At 40.7% G+C, this 19,254-nt stretch overlaps 1 protein-coding gene across 1 annotated transcript in view; it reads left to right on the top strand.

Annotated features, from left to right (window-relative positions):
* LOC124282163 (von Willebrand factor A domain-containing protein 5A-like) overlaps positions 1 to 19,254 on the top strand; it is a 29,871-nt gene that overhangs the window by 6,390 nt on the left and 4,227 nt on the right. Inside the window, exons 8-20 of the mRNA XM_046718123.1 lie at positions 294 to 438; positions 851 to 930; positions 1,253 to 1,367; positions 2,292 to 2,453; positions 3,251 to 3,428; positions 5,759 to 5,909; positions 6,535 to 6,572; positions 7,541 to 7,704; positions 7,932 to 8,294; positions 13,765 to 14,474; positions 14,840 to 14,965; positions 15,285 to 15,416; positions 15,916 to 16,033. Of these exons, the coding sequence (XP_046574079.1) occupies positions 294 to 438; positions 851 to 930; positions 1,253 to 1,367; positions 2,292 to 2,453; positions 3,251 to 3,428; positions 5,759 to 5,909; positions 6,535 to 6,572; positions 7,541 to 7,704; positions 7,932 to 8,294; positions 13,765 to 14,474; positions 14,840 to 14,965; positions 15,285 to 15,416; positions 15,916 to 16,033 (2,482 nt within the window). The remainder of the gene's footprint in view (positions 1 to 293; positions 439 to 850; positions 931 to 1,252; positions 1,368 to 2,291; positions 2,454 to 3,250; positions 3,429 to 5,758; positions 5,910 to 6,534; positions 6,573 to 7,540; positions 7,705 to 7,931; positions 8,295 to 13,764; positions 14,475 to 14,839; positions 14,966 to 15,284; positions 15,417 to 15,915; positions 16,034 to 19,254) is intronic.

The raw sequence follows: 19,254 nt of genomic DNA, 5'->3' as shown, positions 1-19,254 counted from the left end.
ATTGATAACTTAAATGGGGATAGAGGGAAATATTCACACAAAAGTTCAAAACAGAAACACGATTTCGTATTTTATTGATTAATCAATTGTACACGCAAGTTTGTAATTGAAATTCCAAAATAATTTAAAATCGAAAATATTTGGGGTGCTTTTTCTTTAATAAGACCAAGGAATATGTATGCAATTATGTTTCTTACTCTTGCCAGGGGGTCCTTTATGTTTTTGAATGGGTTTGGGTGGGCGAACCCTTCCCCCGTGATCCTTCAAAATACCTGTGTAACCATGTTTTGAAGGGGGAGCGAGCGTTACGGGCCAGCCTCCCTGAAAAAAGCCTTGGAGCTCCAGGAGGATCTGAGGGCGGATATGGGAGGAAGTGAGTTTTTTAACCCGATACAATTCGTGTTGGAGAGAGGAGAAATCCCCGGCTACTCACGACAGGTAGGACTTCTGTTTATCAGAGCGGGATGTGTCATACCCCCAGAGAACTACTCTGTTTACATTTGTCAATTTAACTTTCATTTCCGAAAATGTTAATATTGTACAGTAACAATAAAAATGTTTATATTTAGTGAATTATTGTCAGCTTCATGAATAGTGATGGTCACAGTCATTCGTGGCAGTAGTCTAACGATTAGCAGTGGTGGCAATAGTAGTAGAAATATCATTAGTAGTAGTAGCAGGAGTAGCATTAATAAAAGTGGTAGCAGTAGCAGTAGCAGTAGCAGTATCGTCGTTCGTGAAATTGTAAATTTATCGTAAAGGTTTAGATGTGTTTCCTCCAGTAAAAATTCTCGTTAGATTATGCGACATATCGCTCCTGTGGATGTTATGTATCAGTGTTCTGCTGCAGGTGTTCCTTCTGACGGACGGAGACGTCTCCAGGGTCGGTCACGTAGTGGCCCTGGTCAGGAGGAAAGCCAGATCGTGCAGGTGCGCTTTCCTAGGAATCTTATTTACTTCGGGCTAGGTGTCACAATTGTACCTTGATATCGTCAAAGTGTTACATATGACGATACGTATATAATGTCAGGTAAAACTGTCGGGTTCAACTTGGCTTTCAGCATCATTCCAGTTACGTATATAGGACAAGCAGAATGATAAGCTTGATGTCATGTTGCAATATTCCTCCACGTCAAGGAACGCATTTCGAGCTATTTCAGGCGCCATGTAAAAGTTTCATACATGTTTAATAATTAACACTGTCAGGCACAGTGTCTAGGTGTCTACGATTGTAAACTCTGTCTCTACCCAGGGTCTTTACAGTGAGTGTCGGTGCTGCGTTGTCGACGTCGCTGGTGAGGAGAGTCGCCAAGGCCGGAGGTGGGCTGGTGGAGTTTGTGAGAGACGCTGATAATCTTCATAAGAAGGTGAATATAGTATATCGTGAAACTCATAAGAAACAATCGACCATGCCTTTGTGTAGAGTTTTTATGACAATATAAAGAGTTTTGTAACCTCTATTTATGGAACTTTATACAAATTTAGTTGATGCTTCCTCAAATGTATGGACTTAGCATATGGACAACACTCAGTGAAGTTGGGTAGTTGAGGCCCTTAACGTCTGATGTTATGGAGTGAAGACCTGTGAATGACAACATGTCACTGAGACAATGAGTTAGATATAAGAACAGTAATTAATTATACCAAAGTATTCTGGTACATATGAAATAACACACACAATTATGCAGGCATATGTCACACGGCTGACACCAACTATCACCGGAAACATAATACTTTTTCATAGGATTTTATCCTTGATGTTGATTAACAAAATGGTATTTAATTTCTTTCATGATATGTTATCTCATAATATTATAAGTTGTTCACTGGTCTCGAGGGGGGCATGGGCTGGAGTACCCTCGATGTTTCTTTATGTGAACAACGTATTTATCTTACCGAACACCTATATGGTAATTTTGAACTGTTTGAAGCACGGGTATCGGATCATAGGATGGAGTACCAGACGACAAGACGACAAGAAAATCAAATTTAGAGTTATCTCCCTTCCATCGATTTGCATTCGCAAAATATCGGTAATTTCCGTACATTATGCGCGTGATTCAATGTAATTCGAGATAACGAATTACTACTACGAAGTACCAAATGAGTTTGGCATTCCCAGCGGGGTACATAGACAATGTTACTCGCTTGTAAGCTGGGTACATTGAAAATAATAGAAGAGCTCTCAACCAATCAGAAAAAGACATTTATGTGTGAGGCAAGATAAATCTCATTATGTGTTACTTAAACTACCATGATTGAAGTAATAACACATATTTCACTGTTTGAAGGTGATGAAGCTGTTGAGGTACGCTTTGCAACCCATCGTAACCGACCTTGACCTCACACTTGACCTTCCCGAGGGTCTGAAAGTGACATGGAGACTGCCGAGAGATTGCCCAGTGATGTTCAATGGAGGGAGATACACAGTTTATGCTATTGTGGATGGGGAGGTGAGACATGGCAGTGTTGTATGTTGTCATTACCATCTTGGTTGCAGAGATTCAGATTAAACAGATCTCGTGTTGCTTGTATGTGTCAAGGGAAACTGTTGTAACAGTGAGTGAGTGGGTATGGCTTTACCCTGCTTTAACAATATAGAACCAATATCAAAAGGAGGCTTCGTGAATTTAACCAAGACGAGGATCGATCCCACGACTTTGGCGTGACGGTAAACCAGCGTGCTGTTTCAAGAGTATGAACATACCGATATTATAAAATACTTGTAATAATATCTTGGTGCTTCTATATTTTAGTAATTGAGTGAGCAGATGTTATGCAACACCAATGCCAGTAATGCATGCACTTACAAACCATGGATGTCGAATCCATGCCATACCATCATCGATGTGCCAGGGTCTCTATCTTCGTTCTGTGTTTTATGAACCTATTCGCTACCCCAGCTGTGTTTAATGGAGATGACATTATAAACAATTATCATATTATTCTCATGAGCGGGAGGTGACGAGAAAAACGAGATTGAGAAGTCACTTTCGAAGTAATATTTGAATGGGTCTATTGTATTTATCATAATGAAGAAAGCCTACACTGGAGGATGGGACAAGATATGACAATACACTCGCCCTATTACGATTTATGGTTTGTGAACACTCGTGACATGGTGAAAGCTTAAGAACTGCATCACTTCAGACTTTCCTCCGCATCAAGCAGATGTTCCGGGTTATTACTGAAGAAGTACCCAAAGTGGTGGGAAGCCAAACTCACTCACTCACTCACGTTCTCTACACAGATTGATCGTCACACGCCATCTATCGGAACAGCCAGAGTCTCTGGCAGGATTGGGGAGAAGGGGTTCACGCACACGTTGACGTTCGACGTCTCCAGGGACGCGGTCACCACGTCTGAAACATACATGCACAGGATGGCCATCAACGCTCTTATCAAACACCTGGAAGTCATCGACAAAGGTAATAACGCAGGTACAAGGACACGGCATTGAACACATACATCACCACGCACAGTTCACATCACAGCACACCTCATCACATCATAACACGTCCCATCAACAACAAAACACTGCAACACCTCACACTCCTCACAAACAGATGAAACTGCACAGTTCACACCACAACCAACTACACCACGTATCACACCATATGACAAACATATCACACCTCACACCACACACCACACTCAACTACACCACGTATCACACCACATGACAAACATATCACACCACACACCACACTCCACACACCACACCCAACTACACCACGTATCACACGACATGACAAACATATCACACCACATACCTCACTCCACACACCACACTCAACTACACCACGTATCACACGACATGACAAACATATCACACCTCACACCACACACCTCACTCCACACACCACACCCAACTACACCACGTATAACACCACATGACAAACATATCACACCTCACACCACACACCACACTCAACTACACCACGTATCACACCACATGACAAACATATCACACCACACACCACACTCCACACACCACACCCAACTACACCACGTATCACACGACATGACAAACATATCACACCACATACCTCACTCCACACTCCACACTCAACTACACCACGTATCACACCACATGACAAACATATCACACCTCACACCACACACCTCACTCCACACACCACGTATCACACGACATGACAAACATATCACACCTCACACCACACACCACACTCAACTACACCGCTTATCACACCACATGACAAACATATCACTCCACACTCCACACCCAACTACACCACGTATCACACCACATGACAAACATATCACACCACACACCTCACTCCACACTCCACACCCAACTACACCACGTATCACACCACATCACAAACATATCACTCCACACTCCACACCCAACTACACCACGTATCACACCACATGACAAACATATCACACCACACACCTCACTCCACACTCCACACCCAACTACACCACTTATCACACCACATGACAAACATATCACTCCACACACCTCACTCCACACTCCACACCCAACTACACCACGTATCACACCACATGACAAACATATCACACCACACACCTCACTCCACACTCCACACCCAACTACACCACGTATCACACCACATGACAAACATATCACACCACACACCTCACTCCACACTCCACACCCAACTACACCACGTATCACACCACATGACAAACATATCACACCACACACCTCACTCCACACTCCACACCCAACTACACCACATGACAAACATATCACTCCACACACCTCACTCCACACTCCACACCCAACTACACCACGTATCACACCACATGACAAACATATCACACCACACACCTCACTCACACACACCACACCACACCCAACTACACCACGTATCACACCACATGACAAACATATCACTCCACACACCTCACTCCACACTCCACACCCAACTACACCACGTATCACAACACATGACAAACATATCACACCACACACCTCACTCCACACACCACACACCACACCCAACTACACCACGTATCACACCACATGACAAACATATCACACCACACACCTCACTCCACACTCCACACCCAACTACACCACTTATCACACCACATGACAAACATATCACACCACACACCTCACTCCACACTCCACACCCAACTACACCACGTATCACACCACATGACAAACATATCACTCCACACACCTCACTCCACACTCCACACCCAACTACACCACGTATCACACCACATGACAAACATATCACACCACACACCTCACTCCACACTCCACACCCAACTACACCACGTATCACACCACATGACAAACATATCACACAACACCCTCCACACTCCACACACCTCACTCCACACTCCACACACCACACCTTATTTCACCAAAAAACCAAACACATTATCTATTTTTAAAAAAAACGTACATCAAACGTTTACAAAGCGCCGTCATATAGCTTGAATATTTCTGAGTGAGGCTTGAGACAACACACAAACAAAACAATAGTATTGCATGGAACAACTATTCAACCCTGTAAGTATCGCCTGGAAATATGAGCATATTCACAACGTACCTCACCCCTCGACTCTGCCCCTCCACACCCGTCTTCTCATCTATGTATACCAGCACCACTTAGATACGAATATTAGGTATTAAATGATGGATAGGGTGTTTCTCTGGCGAACTTGTTTGTAATCAATTAATGTTTTATGCAGATGATATTTAGTATTAGTAGCAGTAATAGTCAGCATGTATGTATGACTTATTTCACAGAGTTCGGCGGGGTGAAGAAGGATGAGATAGTAGCTGCCAGTATGTCGGGTAATGTAGTTTCAAAGTACACGTCATTCGTTGGTGTGGACGTATTGACCACCGAGGACCACCCCCAGCCCGCTACACGTCAGATAACGCGTACGGACATGAGGTATGAACGATTCCCGAGTAAGGTTTGGCGTGTCCATAATCGTGATTATTTTTGTTTATAATTACTATTTAACTTTCGGATAACTGTGTGAAAAATACTTCTACTGTGGCACCTCGGTAATTGTTTGTTATCCAATATGCGACAGTTAAAGGATGGCTTCTAAATGCAAGTGTCCCGGTATTCCCGAAATGTGTTACTCTTAACGTTTTCACAAGGATCCTCGTCACGCCGAAGACCCGGGTTCGAATCCCCACATGGGTACAATGTGTGAGGCCCATTTCTGGTGTCCCCCGCCATGATGTTGCTGGAATATTGCTAAAAGCGGCGTAAAACCAAACTCAGTCAGTCAGTCAGTCACAAGGAGCCTAGTCCGTCCGATTTAACAAGGTTTCACTATATCTCCGTTACAATAATGATAATCATAATATGTACACCTGGTCTTGTAAGTGTAAAAGGCAATATGGTACAAACTAATAACCAAAGAATAATCATAAATAAATTATGAATAATTTATAAATAAAACATAATTATGTCATGCTATGAAGAATCCGGTATTTTTAACTTGTTGTAAGTCGTATGTTACGCTGATTAAACAGTCAGACAAGTGTATGGATGTCTCTTGCAGTGCAACTGAAGCTGATGTAGCAGAGACCACTGATGAAGGTAATACATAACCTGGCTACATCGGTATACGAATACAGGGGTGACAACATCAACCTGTCTTTATCATACACGTGGCCTTCCATCGTCATTTACTGCTTTTCGTATTTCAAACGTATTATAACGCAGAAACTTATTACAATACAATACAGTTAACGTTGTAAAGAATGAGTGACATAGAATCATATATTTGAAACATTTTGATTTGCAATACACATTCTGTTTCTAATCTTGTATTCGGCTCTATACAATGCTCATTTGTTTAACAATAATTTCTGTGAGTGTAGGCTTTGACATTACCCGAAGTTGACAGCAGTCGCCTGATGGTTTAACACACAGGTCGTCTAAGGTGTCGGAATTTGTTGTATCTGTTGTTCATGACTGAATCCAATACACGTTGGTTCAATCTGCACTGGTCATGCACTCTGGTGTGGCAGCTCGTACGTGTTGGGATCACAGAAGGGATGGTCTTTAGGCTTTCATCCAACATGTGAAACCATGTTTTAACTGGAATTATGAAAGTCGTTCACTTACAATCCCCGATGTCAACTGTTTCTTTCAGTTACAGATGTATTGATCATGGCCAGAAATCAAACAGATGTACGGTTGTTATTTCTTAACACGACATGGCCTGACATACGTCACCTCATTCGTCAACAGTATTCTGAACATTGACTATCATAAACATGTGACATGTCACAGAGGTGGTGTGGGTTATTTGCCTGTTATTCGCTTATTTACATACATACATACATACATACTAACATTTGTATAGCGCCGATATCCAGCTCAGCTCAGCTGCTCAAAGGCGCTTTGTTTTTCCCTCGTTCACTGGATGTCAATCTCAACGGCACATCGTATTGTCAATCTCAACTCCCTGGGGAGCATACATCTGAAATATGTTCATGTACGACAAATAAGGATACAAATCTTTAACTTTTACCATTGATCTTTCCTTTGGTATAATTCAGATCCAACGTGTATCAGCCATGACGTGTTGAGTTGTTCAGATTCGCCCACAGCGAGTGAGATGGTGACACTGCAGGAGGATGACGGCGCTTGGATGCTGAGTGAGGCACTTTGTTGTCTCATCAATGTACATCGGTACAGACTGATAAAGATAGCAGTGTGCACTGTGAGTGATTTAAATCAATACCCTACCTGTCTAAGTTTTCTTTATATAACCAAATGTGGACGGAAGCAAAGAAACTAGTAATGACCTACTGCTCCGTCCAGCTGTAACCCAGCACCCATTCAGGTGAACTGGCTGGCGGCTAAGACATGTTAGACACAAAAATAGTCGATTTTAATAACAGCTCAACACATACATAGTATTACATACACATCCTTCTTTTTGTTCAGGACTTAAAGGTATGGGCGACTGGTTTGGCGATTTGCTGGTTGACACTGGAATGCCCAAATGAACGTCTAGTGTGGGACTTGGGGGTAAACAAGGCCAAAGACTGGCTGGACAAGCAGCTTGGAGGACAGGGGGAGCTGGACAAGTTTCTCAGGGATGTTCAGGACGCTGCGTTCACAGACGAAGACGACGAAATCAAGCACATTATGTTGAATGAGAGTGAGGACGAGGTTTCATCAATGTCCTGTACACCCGAGACGAGTTCACAAGGCAGTCCACTATTCCCAGTGAATACATTTAGAGACTCCGCTGACAACGTGATACACGGCAGTTTCAGTAACGAGGACGTCTCCCATAGAGAAGTCGTCAGTTCTAAAAGTGGCAACCCGGTGTAATATATGCCTTTTAATTTAGACTCCACAAAGTCTAATGCGCTTCTTGCCTGTCGTTACACTTTTAGACAATGACGACACCACATGCGGTGGATCTCTTCCTGTTGTTGATACTGTTGTCCAACTTCAGCTGAAACCATTTGGAGGTCAGTCAAACAGTTATTCAGAGAATACTGACGCGCACACGAAACCCGATCACGCATTTCGCTGTCCTGGGTTATTGCGCTTGAGCCTACAAGGATTCAGAGATCCTGGATTTGAATCCCAGACCTTCCCTGACAATGAGTGTTGGGTCGTCAGCAGCGTACCCTTGGTCTTGGCTTTCACCGGTGTGGTGGACGTCTGTGACCAACAATACTTCGGGATTTCCTCCCACATTTACCAAACATGCTGCCTATAATTCACTACTGTTTACAACTCCAACAGTCTCACTTAGTGATGTTCAAACGTCACTCTGATCAATGTTGACAAAGCAATACACAAATATTGTTGCTCTGAAAGTATCATTAATGTCTGTTGGCATGTGACTATTCAAATTTACGGTAACAACACTGACAAATGTATTCCGCAGATGATTTATATCATGTTGATTATGTGAAAAAGGAAAACTCCATCTTTTTATATATTTTGTGTTTATTGATGTAACTATGAATGAATCATGGTTACCCTAATTATGGCTAATAAAGTCGATCACCTAATAACACATAGTGCAAGGACATTTTATTAATATTTGTATATTTTAAAAGATTTGTGATTTCCTTGGTCGTCTGCAGACCTTCACATGTCACGATTTTCTCTCCGTCGTCTCTTGCCCCTGCACATACTTGTATTGTTTAGGGACTAGGGCTGGGACGGGTAACCCGGATACCCGGAACGGGTGGGTAATGAGTTGGACCCGGGTACCCGTCTCAATACCCGGACCCTTTATGATAATGTGACATGCAATACATTAAACAATGTAATATGTTATTTTTTTTCATGATTAAAAATTTAAAAGGTTGTATCGAAGATTTAGACATAAGTTACAGTCACTTCCTTTGAATATAATACATGATTAAGATATTGAAAAACTCGAAATTTTAGCCTCCGACCTGAAGAATATATTGCCATTTCTTGCAAATTTGATGTCAGGAACTAGCATAACGGGTATCGGGGTAGTGTGTGTGTGTGTGTGTGTGTGTGTGTGTGTGTGTGTGTGTGTGTGTGTGTGTGTGTGTGTGTGTGTGTGTGTGTGCGTGCGTGCGTGCGTGCGCGTGAGTGTGTGTGTGTGTGTGTGAGTGTGTGTGTGTGTGAGTGTGAGTGTGAGTGTGAGAGAGATGGGTGATGATTTTAAGGGGGTGTCACATGTTTTGTTCTGGGGAGGTAGGGGGGCATCAATTTTGTTCACGTCATCTGGGGGAGTCAGCAGTTTTGTACACAATTATTATTAAAAATTATGCTTACAAAAATATGGGGAGGGGAGGAAGTGTCATTGATTTTGTACATGACATGCATGGGGAGGGAGAAACTTATTTTGTACATAAATTTAGGGGGGGGGGGGGTCATTCACATTGTACATGCTTTACCATAAAACAAAATCTTCGAAGATTTGGAAGGGCGATTATATTCATTACTACTATCAATTAAATAAGTAAACGCAATCTAACAAACATTTGAATAACATGGAATATATGGATGTCTTTATTTTGAGAAACACGGCGTCTTGGAATGTATTGTTACTCCATCATGGTGAAGGAGTAAGTATATACTCCGTAGCAGGTGCGCGAATTGACTCATACCTTCTAACTAGGGACCATGGCGTGTCCGGGTCATTCTGTTCATATTGAGTGATGTAGTTGTATTTGACGCCGCTTCGAACAGTGTTCCCCAGGTACATCAGAGTATGTTATCTTCATGTGGGACGATCTAATGCAGGTTTGAGATGTCCCTCTCTTCCCACCTTGGGACATGGAAATGAATGATACTAATGTATATAATGTGGGGATCAGCTCACAAGACTTTCTCCTTGGCTCCACCAAACCTTATATACACGTAAACTTTGAGAGACATGCTCCGGACAAAGTTTCGGGACGGAAGGACGGATAGAAGGACGGAAGGGCTCACAGAATGAACGTTATATACCCCCGTTACTCCGAAAGCAGGGGTATAATTTGAGCGAGATTTGGATTCGGATCCACAACCATAGGTCAGTGACATCCCTACCTGGAGCACAACAAAGAAACTACACTGACTGATACGTTTCATGACTGTGACTTGGTATGGGCAGGGACCATATAATCTATTATATGGTCTCTGGTATGGGCAGATTGACGATACACTCAAGGTGTTCATATTGATCAATAGGACGTAACACAGACTTCATATTCAACAACTAGGCTGATTCACCAATGAAATTTTGTGTTGCATCTCGTAACTCGACACAATATAGTTAGAGACAGTTAGTTTATAAAAGCATCACAATACAGTTTAGAATTCATTATGCATTAAATGGATAATGAAAGGCAACTGTGTGAAAATATGCAAATTAAGGCTACAAAGACTAATTTATAAATTTAAATACCCGCGACATCAGAACCGTGTGATAGCAATAAAACCCTTTTTAAGAGTCATTATAGCATTTACTCAATAAACAGAGATTGGGTCCAGCTTGGATTAAGGCTCTCTTAAAAACTCTCTATAGTCGTGCAATGGTGCAGTGAATATGTCCTCTGCGGGGAGCATGGCTGACCGTAGGTGTTTATGATGGCGGTATAATCATTGTATATTTCACTCCTGGCCCACATCTAATGAACCGTTATATGGTGTCTGGTGGGTTAAGTTTCACGTTGACCCACAGTCATTTGACCGAACCGCGCTGTTTCAGGTGGAGGCTTGGGCTGGAGGTGTCCCCACAACCACAATGTTTGTAAGTAATGTGATGTGTGACGTTTGTATAACACACTTTCCACTCGTACTTCGTATATGATCGCAACAATGTTTGTAAGTAATGTGATGTGTGACGTTTGTATAACATACTTTCCACTCGTACTTCGTATATTATCGCAACAGTGTTTGTAAGTAATGTGATGTGTGACGTTTGTATAACATACTTTCCACTCGTACTTCGTATATTATCGCAACAGTGTTTGTAAGTAATGTGATGTGTGACGTTTGTATAACACACTTTCCACTCGTACTTCGTATATTATCGCAACAGTGTTTGGAATGGTTACGCACCTTTTAAACATGTTCCTTTGCCTAGGAAAAAGTTAAACACTGTTACTAATCAATGCCAGTAGTGTGAAATTTCTTTCAGGGTTTTCCGTTTTTAGTACATCTGTAGGACATATCTATTTTTTGCTACATGATATACTTTGCTAAGACATTGTTGGGTTTGGGTTAAACTAGTTGTTTTATTTAGTTTGGTAAGGATCCACGACAAACTGTATCTGCGTTGAGAAGCAACAGCGTGCGACGTTTTGTCATATGAAGGAAAACCAAGTTTGATTTCTATGCATAGTCGAGTGCGACGTTTCGGTGTAGGTATAGATAATGGTGTTAGTACCTACACCGAAACGTCGCACTCATTGCAATAAAGAAGTTGACGATCCATAGAACCTGGTTTTCCTTCATCTTTAGAACTTCTAAAATGCCTCTCAAAGAATTTTTGTGAGAGTTTGTTCATTCGGAAACATGTAAAATAATTTTAAACTACTTATTTTATTGATAATTTTTACTAAATAATCATATGAATTTCTATGAATAACTAGCTCCATGTGTGCAAAGATTGACCTAATAAGTATTTAAAACGTGTCCACCTGAGAATACCGACCAAAACAGAATCTGTCGGGCAGGAAATGTATAATACCGGTGAACATATATGCGAACAGATCACTGAAAAGCACATGGTATGATCATTCAGCATTTTCAATGTTCCCTTTGTGAAATAGCATTACTAGTAATCGCAGGGTTCTTTCGTGTAGCTATTATCGTGCCACAAGTCATGGCACGAGGGGCGGTCATGACTTCTAACTTCAAATATCTGTTCCGTGGATGCAAAAGCTCTCCTTAAGTGTTTTGAAGAAACATCCTTCCAGGGACATTTTGGGTGATCTGTAAAAATGTGAGGCTGTTGACGCATCATTTTAATGAAATATAGCATAGTATCTCTCGAAACGCTAACTGAAAGAATGTTCTGTCTCAAGCAATGTCCCACTAAACCCATACATGCGTGACAGAGCAGCAATAACGGGTAAAGGTAAACATCATGGTGAAACGATGGATGATGATTATTGAAGGGCAACATGCAGAAATTGATGAATGGTTTAATACATTGAGTAGATTCATTAACAGAATGATATTAAGCGCACAGACATGTAGTAAGTCATACCTCTCAGATAAGTATTTAAAGGGTGGATACAATAAACCACACATCTGATTATTCCTCCACCTGGGTTAAAACATCGTAGAATAAACCCGTTGGTTTAATGGAAACTAACCCGCATTACAGCGATAAGTGCCCCAATCCGTGTTTAAGATATCAGAAAACGACCAAAGGTTAGATTATCGTTCCTAATTATATGCCTAGGGCAGTATGTAATTACGACGAACTATGTTAAATGTTTCATAAACGACTGAAGATTCGCTACAATATTATACCTGTCCCAAATGCATGTCTTTGGTGACCCCACCGTTTAATGAGTGGCCACTTCCAGTTCCTAAATAATGTTCATATTTTGGTTTACGTGTTTTGGATAATTATGTATCTTATAATGGAGAAGACGTGTTGTTTAGTTGTATTGCGTCATTTAGAGGCTGTTGACAAATAAAGTTTTTGTCAATGTTAAAAAGGTGAGAAAGCATTATTAATGCCACACTACTAAATAGCGTTTCTAACACTGATAATGCTTGACCAAATGCAGCTGACATATGTGTAAAACGCCGCTTTGATCAGAGTGAGTTCATGTTTACGCCGCTTTTAGCCCCATTCCAGCAATATCACGGCAGGGGACACCACAAATGGGTTTCACACATTGTACCCATACATGTGGGGAATCGAACCCGGGTCTTCAGCGTGACGAGCGAACGCTTTAACCATTAGGCTACCCACCGCCCCGCTTTGATCAGATGACGTGGTAGCTTGGTAGTGGCGGGAAAACAGTGATACAGTCTTTGACCTTTACAAGTCTGAATTATATAGTGTATTATTTGATCGCGTTTTCAAAGTAACAAACCTTCTGTTCCTATAGGAAGAATATTACAACAATACGATCGCCTCCATGGTGTAGTTGTAACAGTGTCTAGAGAGCCTGTGGCCGGCACTGACAACACCGGCGTGGATGACTGCAATAACATTTCACACCAAGTTAACTCAATTTTACAACTCATATTTCCACAAAATGCAAATTTACAAGATTTCAATGTCTCGAATAAAATCATGATTGTTATCCCTAAACTGTTGCAGGCATACGTTCTACTGGTGTCTGTCCTCGTTGGAATCGTGTCTTCCCAGATTCATCCTAGAGACTTGGGACATTTTGGACCGAATCCAGGTGATGTCATCGACGTTGTGCCTGATCACTCCGCTGTAGGTGGAAATGGCGACTTTATTAAAGACCCTGTCGATGTCCATGGTGGTGACGGTATCCACATTGTCCACGATCCACAGTCAAACAGCGTTGTAAAAGATGTTGTTCCCGATCCCGGCAATAGTGGTGTGGTAGATGTTGTCACAGGTTTATCATCTGATGTGGTAGACGTTGTTCGCGACGTTGTACCTGAATCCGGATCTGATGCTATCGTTCACGACGTCATCCATAACATCATACCTAAATCATTTTCCGAAAACGTTGTTCATGACGTCGTCCCAAGCTCAAACATTATCGTCCATGACGTTTTACCAGCCTCCACATTTCCCAAAGCTCCTCCAGCTTCTGGTATTGTCAAGGACATTATACCTAGCGCAGCTTCCCTTAAACCCGACTTCCCTGCTATGCCACATCCAGATTTTCCCGAGCCGTTCTCCGCTTCATCCAGCGCCCTGACAACGTCTCCTAGTCTAAAGACCGCTGTTGTTTCAGCCCCTGTTGTCAACGCTGCTATCCTCAAGTGCGGCCTCCAGCCAGAGCCTTATGTTCTGTATCAGTTCTCTCACTTGTCTTACAGCTACCCAAAGTAAGTGAAACACCTCGCTGTATTCATCTTCGCAGCTCTGATACACCTGACATGGGTCCAGTGCGTGACGCGTTAACCTAGGGTACCATAGTTTGATTCGGCTGGAATACCACGAAGAGGCCGAACACACTACTACCCACATTTATCTATAGAATGTTAATGTTCAACAGCATTCGTATATTTCACTTAGTTTTTCCTTTCTCTCTTGTTATCTTTGCAGAGTTATTGCGCTTAAAAAGAAGTTCATTATGGTTTTATTTTGATTCTTTGTCATCTTTGTCTCAGTCCAGATAATCCAGTGATTATCTGTTCCAGACTTGATTGTTAATGCCCAGCTGCAGCTATTGATTGTACTTAATTTTCAGACATGATATCATCTTCGAACTTGAGCAACGACCAAAGATCAGAGCCGCCATATTTGATTTAGGAACTGGTGGTCGATTCAGGGGTAAATACAACCTCCAGCCACACATGGCCATACATGGACAAAGGTATGCTTGTGTTTGTTCCTAACGAGAAAGTAATAATAAAAAAGAACAAATATATATGATGCACATTTCCAGATACATGTGCATGCCAGTTTAGCTTATTCCGATGAATGGTTAAGTGTGCAAATACAGGTTTTAGATGTTTGGAAGACAGCGACAGAGGTAAGAAATTCTCATCTAACCTTATGCGAATTGATTTTTAGAGTCTCATAGGCCAACATATGTCTCGACGAACTTCATTTGCATGAATATCTTGTGTAAATATTTCATATCCATATTACACTACAACCTTCCGTCTCAACTTGGGTGTTCACAATTACAGATTTAAACGTCAAGCAGCCTACTCTGATGGCTGCCAAGGACAGTCCCTGACCTTGAGACGCTTCTACTCCTACAACAACTACTGCTGGGTCATCAACCCCGTGTACCAAGACGTCAGCTTCTACAACTGCGGGTTGGTGTTGGCTTTGGTCTTCACATTCATAAAAGAAATGCAGCATTAAACATTCCAGGGCCATACTTGTACAGACATGGTTTTGTATGAAAATCAGTGTGTTCCAAGTTAGTGAGGGAGATTTGGCACTCAAGTTGAGCTAGTGAGAAATCTAGGTTTCCACTTTTTTACCTAACACGAACTGGAAGTGGAGTCTGATGAGAACGTAGACAGAGTTGTATTGAAATTAAAGATCTGACTTAATTAGATCCCTAACATTTATTGAACGCAGGGAAATATTGTTTATCTGGAAGAGGCCTTTTTGGTGAAATTGTAGAAAGATGTGAAATTTAGATGACTGATCACACCAACCAGTGTATAGCAAAGCCAGTAGGATCTAGACAGATAGAGTGTAGCTGAATAATTTATATAATTAGCAGTTTCTTTATAAACCGACCAATCAAACAAGTGTTTTCTTTTGTATGTATATAGAAGCTGAAGGTATTTTGTCATTTTTCAGACATGGGTGTTCGGCCAAAGCAAGCTATGGTACAATTAGCCGTTGTGAGGCCAGCTACAGACAGACAGGGGTGTGGGCGTACTGTGCTGGGTTGGCCTACGGTGAAAGGATCACCAAGGTAACCATGCTAATGCCAACAGCCTGCACGTGCAAGACGTATCAGTGCTCATAAAACAGAAATTTGCAGGAATATTGTTTAAATTCTTTTTTCTAATTTTATACAGGGGTTCAGAAATAAATTTCTTGGCATGTATGTTGTCCTCGTCTTTTAACACAAACATTAATATGTACATGCAAAGTGACCGTGATCTAGTGGATAGTGGATCTGATAGGAGAGCAGAAGTTCGGTTCGAACCTGGATCCCCAAAAGACGTTAAAAGATGGCACTCGTTCTTACCCAGCTCGGCAATGACACATACGAAAATGCATCACATTGATTAAGTGAAGAGCGGCGAAATGGATTTTAACGTAGCTTTAAAAAATACTGCGCCTTAGCATTGACATACCTGTAAGTGTGTGTGTACGTGCGTGAGTGGCCCTGAATAAGTGCTCACCAATCTGTGCTGGTTGTGAGAGGAGACAAAATGGATCGATCACTGGTTTGTCTGGTCCGTTAGATTCCAGTATTTACAAGAAGTCGTCGTACAGGTATTTTTGCCAAATGCGGGATTATATAACAAAAACAAACAGTAGATTTAATTTTTGTTTTCATATCATACTACGAGTCAATGAAAAAAATGGTCTGTTGCGCTCTTTGAGCACTGATGTATGAGGATGTTCCAATTTTATATATACTAAGGGAAACAAATAAGGGAACACCACTTCATGGCAGTTTTCCTTTATTTGTTCTCAGATTTCCTCTCACAACGCTATTCAAAGCTGGTGATGAAAACTAGGAAATATTAAAGGAACACTTGAATTTTCATGTGTTCCTATATTTGTTACTCTCAGTACATATTGCACCCAACCGTCTTGTTAGAAAAAAACAAATTCTGTAGGTTTTGTAATAGTTCTTGAGTACAAACGCAGATTTCAAAGGCCCTTTCCTTTCACATAATTTAAATTTAATTTCCAAAAGGAATTATGTCGTCATTTTAAACCAAATCCTTCTCAGCCTCCGTGTCGTTATAAGAGAAAGAAATCACAAGAAAATCAATGGAGATTAACATATTTAATTACAAACACAAATACTGGAACAAGAATCGAAATATGCGTAGAAACAAAATATTTATACCTTGAAATGATCACTGGAGTGACTGAGTGAGTCGTTTTAAGTCACCTCAGGGATACTTTATTACAAGAACACGTTATTTACAATGATACTTATATTAGTGAGTGACTGAGTTGATATTTAACGTCACATGGGCGATATTTCAGCCATATCGTGACGAGAACAAGTCAATACAAGAGAACAATATCAAAATCAATAAATGTAGAACGTTAAAAACTGTCATTGCAGGGCAGTAAAAATACTAGAGCATCACAGATATACAAACTAGTACGCTATCATAAAATTAAATCACTATAGACAATACAAAATAAAAACGGGCTATAGATCACAAACAACTGAAGGTAGATCACCATACTAGGGTCCATGGATACTTACATTAGAAGTGTATAGGACAAAGTCGACAAGGGTATTAAACTTTATATGTACCCTTAAGAAGATATAACTATACATAGCAAAACAGTTTAGAAACAGACTATAGATTACCAGCACATAAGTCACCATACAAGGAACCAAAGCGAGTTAAGGTAACTATGTTACTTAAACTGTTATCTAAATGGTTCCCAAGCAGAATGCATACTAACCCTTCAGCCCGCGACAAAGCTTGGTACATTACATCAAAATTTAAAGAAGGCAAATCAACTACGCTTTAAGCACTGGAATGCATAAATATTCTTTGAATGACCTGGAACTTGCAAACCCACCTCGAAGGAAAATTATTTTACGCTACTTAGATACGTAAAGTACAAATACATGCAGTCTTTCTTATTACTTAAGCATTACGTTTGAAAACACGAGTCTTTGTACAAAACAAATTCGTTGTAGATAATCCAATTTCGTCTCAAACGTGAATAAATGAGTTAAATACGCGGGTATACCTGATGAATATGTTCTAACACAAAAAAAAGTCATAAAAGACCCCACTGGTATACAGAGGAATGTAGCTTTTCAGTCCTTCCATCAGGATCGTAGTCACAAACTCCCTTGAATTATGGTTTGTTCTATTTAAAAACAACATTTGAAGCACACTCATTTGTGCAGAAAAACCGGACAAATACAGACCTAGTGCATGCCAAACTAAATATGTAAACATTTTATTAAGTTTATTTTCAGCCATGAATTCTTTTATTTTCCTCCATATTTAATAAATTTGATTGGGATTTAATAGCACTGGCGCCTTAGTCAGCTGGCCCACCGCGCCCATTACGAATATGTCTTAATGATCAGGTTACTTCTTTGAAAAAAATGTCTTTTATACGAATAATTATGATTAATTATTCTTTAGAGTCTTGTCACTGAGAGCCAAATGTACTTGGAATTCATCAAACTTAATTTCAAAAGGCAAACTATTATAAGGACAGTGTTCTCGAGATGTTCAAAATGAGTCGCATTCTGTTTAAACATGCATCGATGATTCTGGTTCATTTTCATAAAAGAAACAAACGTTATCATGTAAAAATGCTTCCTCCGTGTAGATGTCAATATCGGTAATTTGCATCATTTGTTACAAATAGTTGAATAACACTTGAGAAAATTAAGTTTTTCATTAAAGAGTTTTGAACCTTTTGACAATTTGTAAAATCACATCTGAAGGCCAAGATAAGAATTAGTCACCAGTCATCAGTCAGTTATGTTTCCCACTTAGTGGGAATAATATGTAACATTCTATAGTCCATAGTCTATGTAGCTTAAAGGCTATCCAAATAAAATGAAGCCTTGTGCAATGATTGTTGAAAGTTTTTGAATTTTTTTGCGCAATGAATTTTGTCCTATGGTGGAAGCCACAAACCTCATGAATCAATGCCAGTAAATGACTATGTAGGTCTGGTTGGTCCTCTACGAGAACACGAACAGTACTACAGAGACAAAATAAGCATAAAATACGAAGTATTTTGTCTTTGACTTAACACTCAACAAAACTGAGGTGAGGGAGATGAAATGTGGTTTAATGTCGTGGGTTTTTAGTGCTAGCTCACTGAGATACCATGCTGCAGTTAAGCATGAATACCCCACCCAGACACATTATACTGAGTCAGGGCCGACCAATCCTTGTTTTACCCATTCATGCCCAGCACCAGGCAGGGACGAACAAGTACCATATTTTAACGTCT

Source organism: Haliotis rubra, unplaced genomic scaffold (assembly GCF_003918875.1).
Source record: "Haliotis rubra isolate DU_JTF1 unplaced genomic scaffold, ASM391887v1 Scf294, whole genome shotgun sequence".
Taxonomy (NCBI): Eukaryota; Metazoa; Mollusca; class Gastropoda; order Lepetellida; family Haliotidae; genus Haliotis; species Haliotis rubra.
The sequence above is the reverse complement of the archived record's forward strand: the minus strand, read 5'-3'. Positions and strand labels throughout refer to the sequence as shown.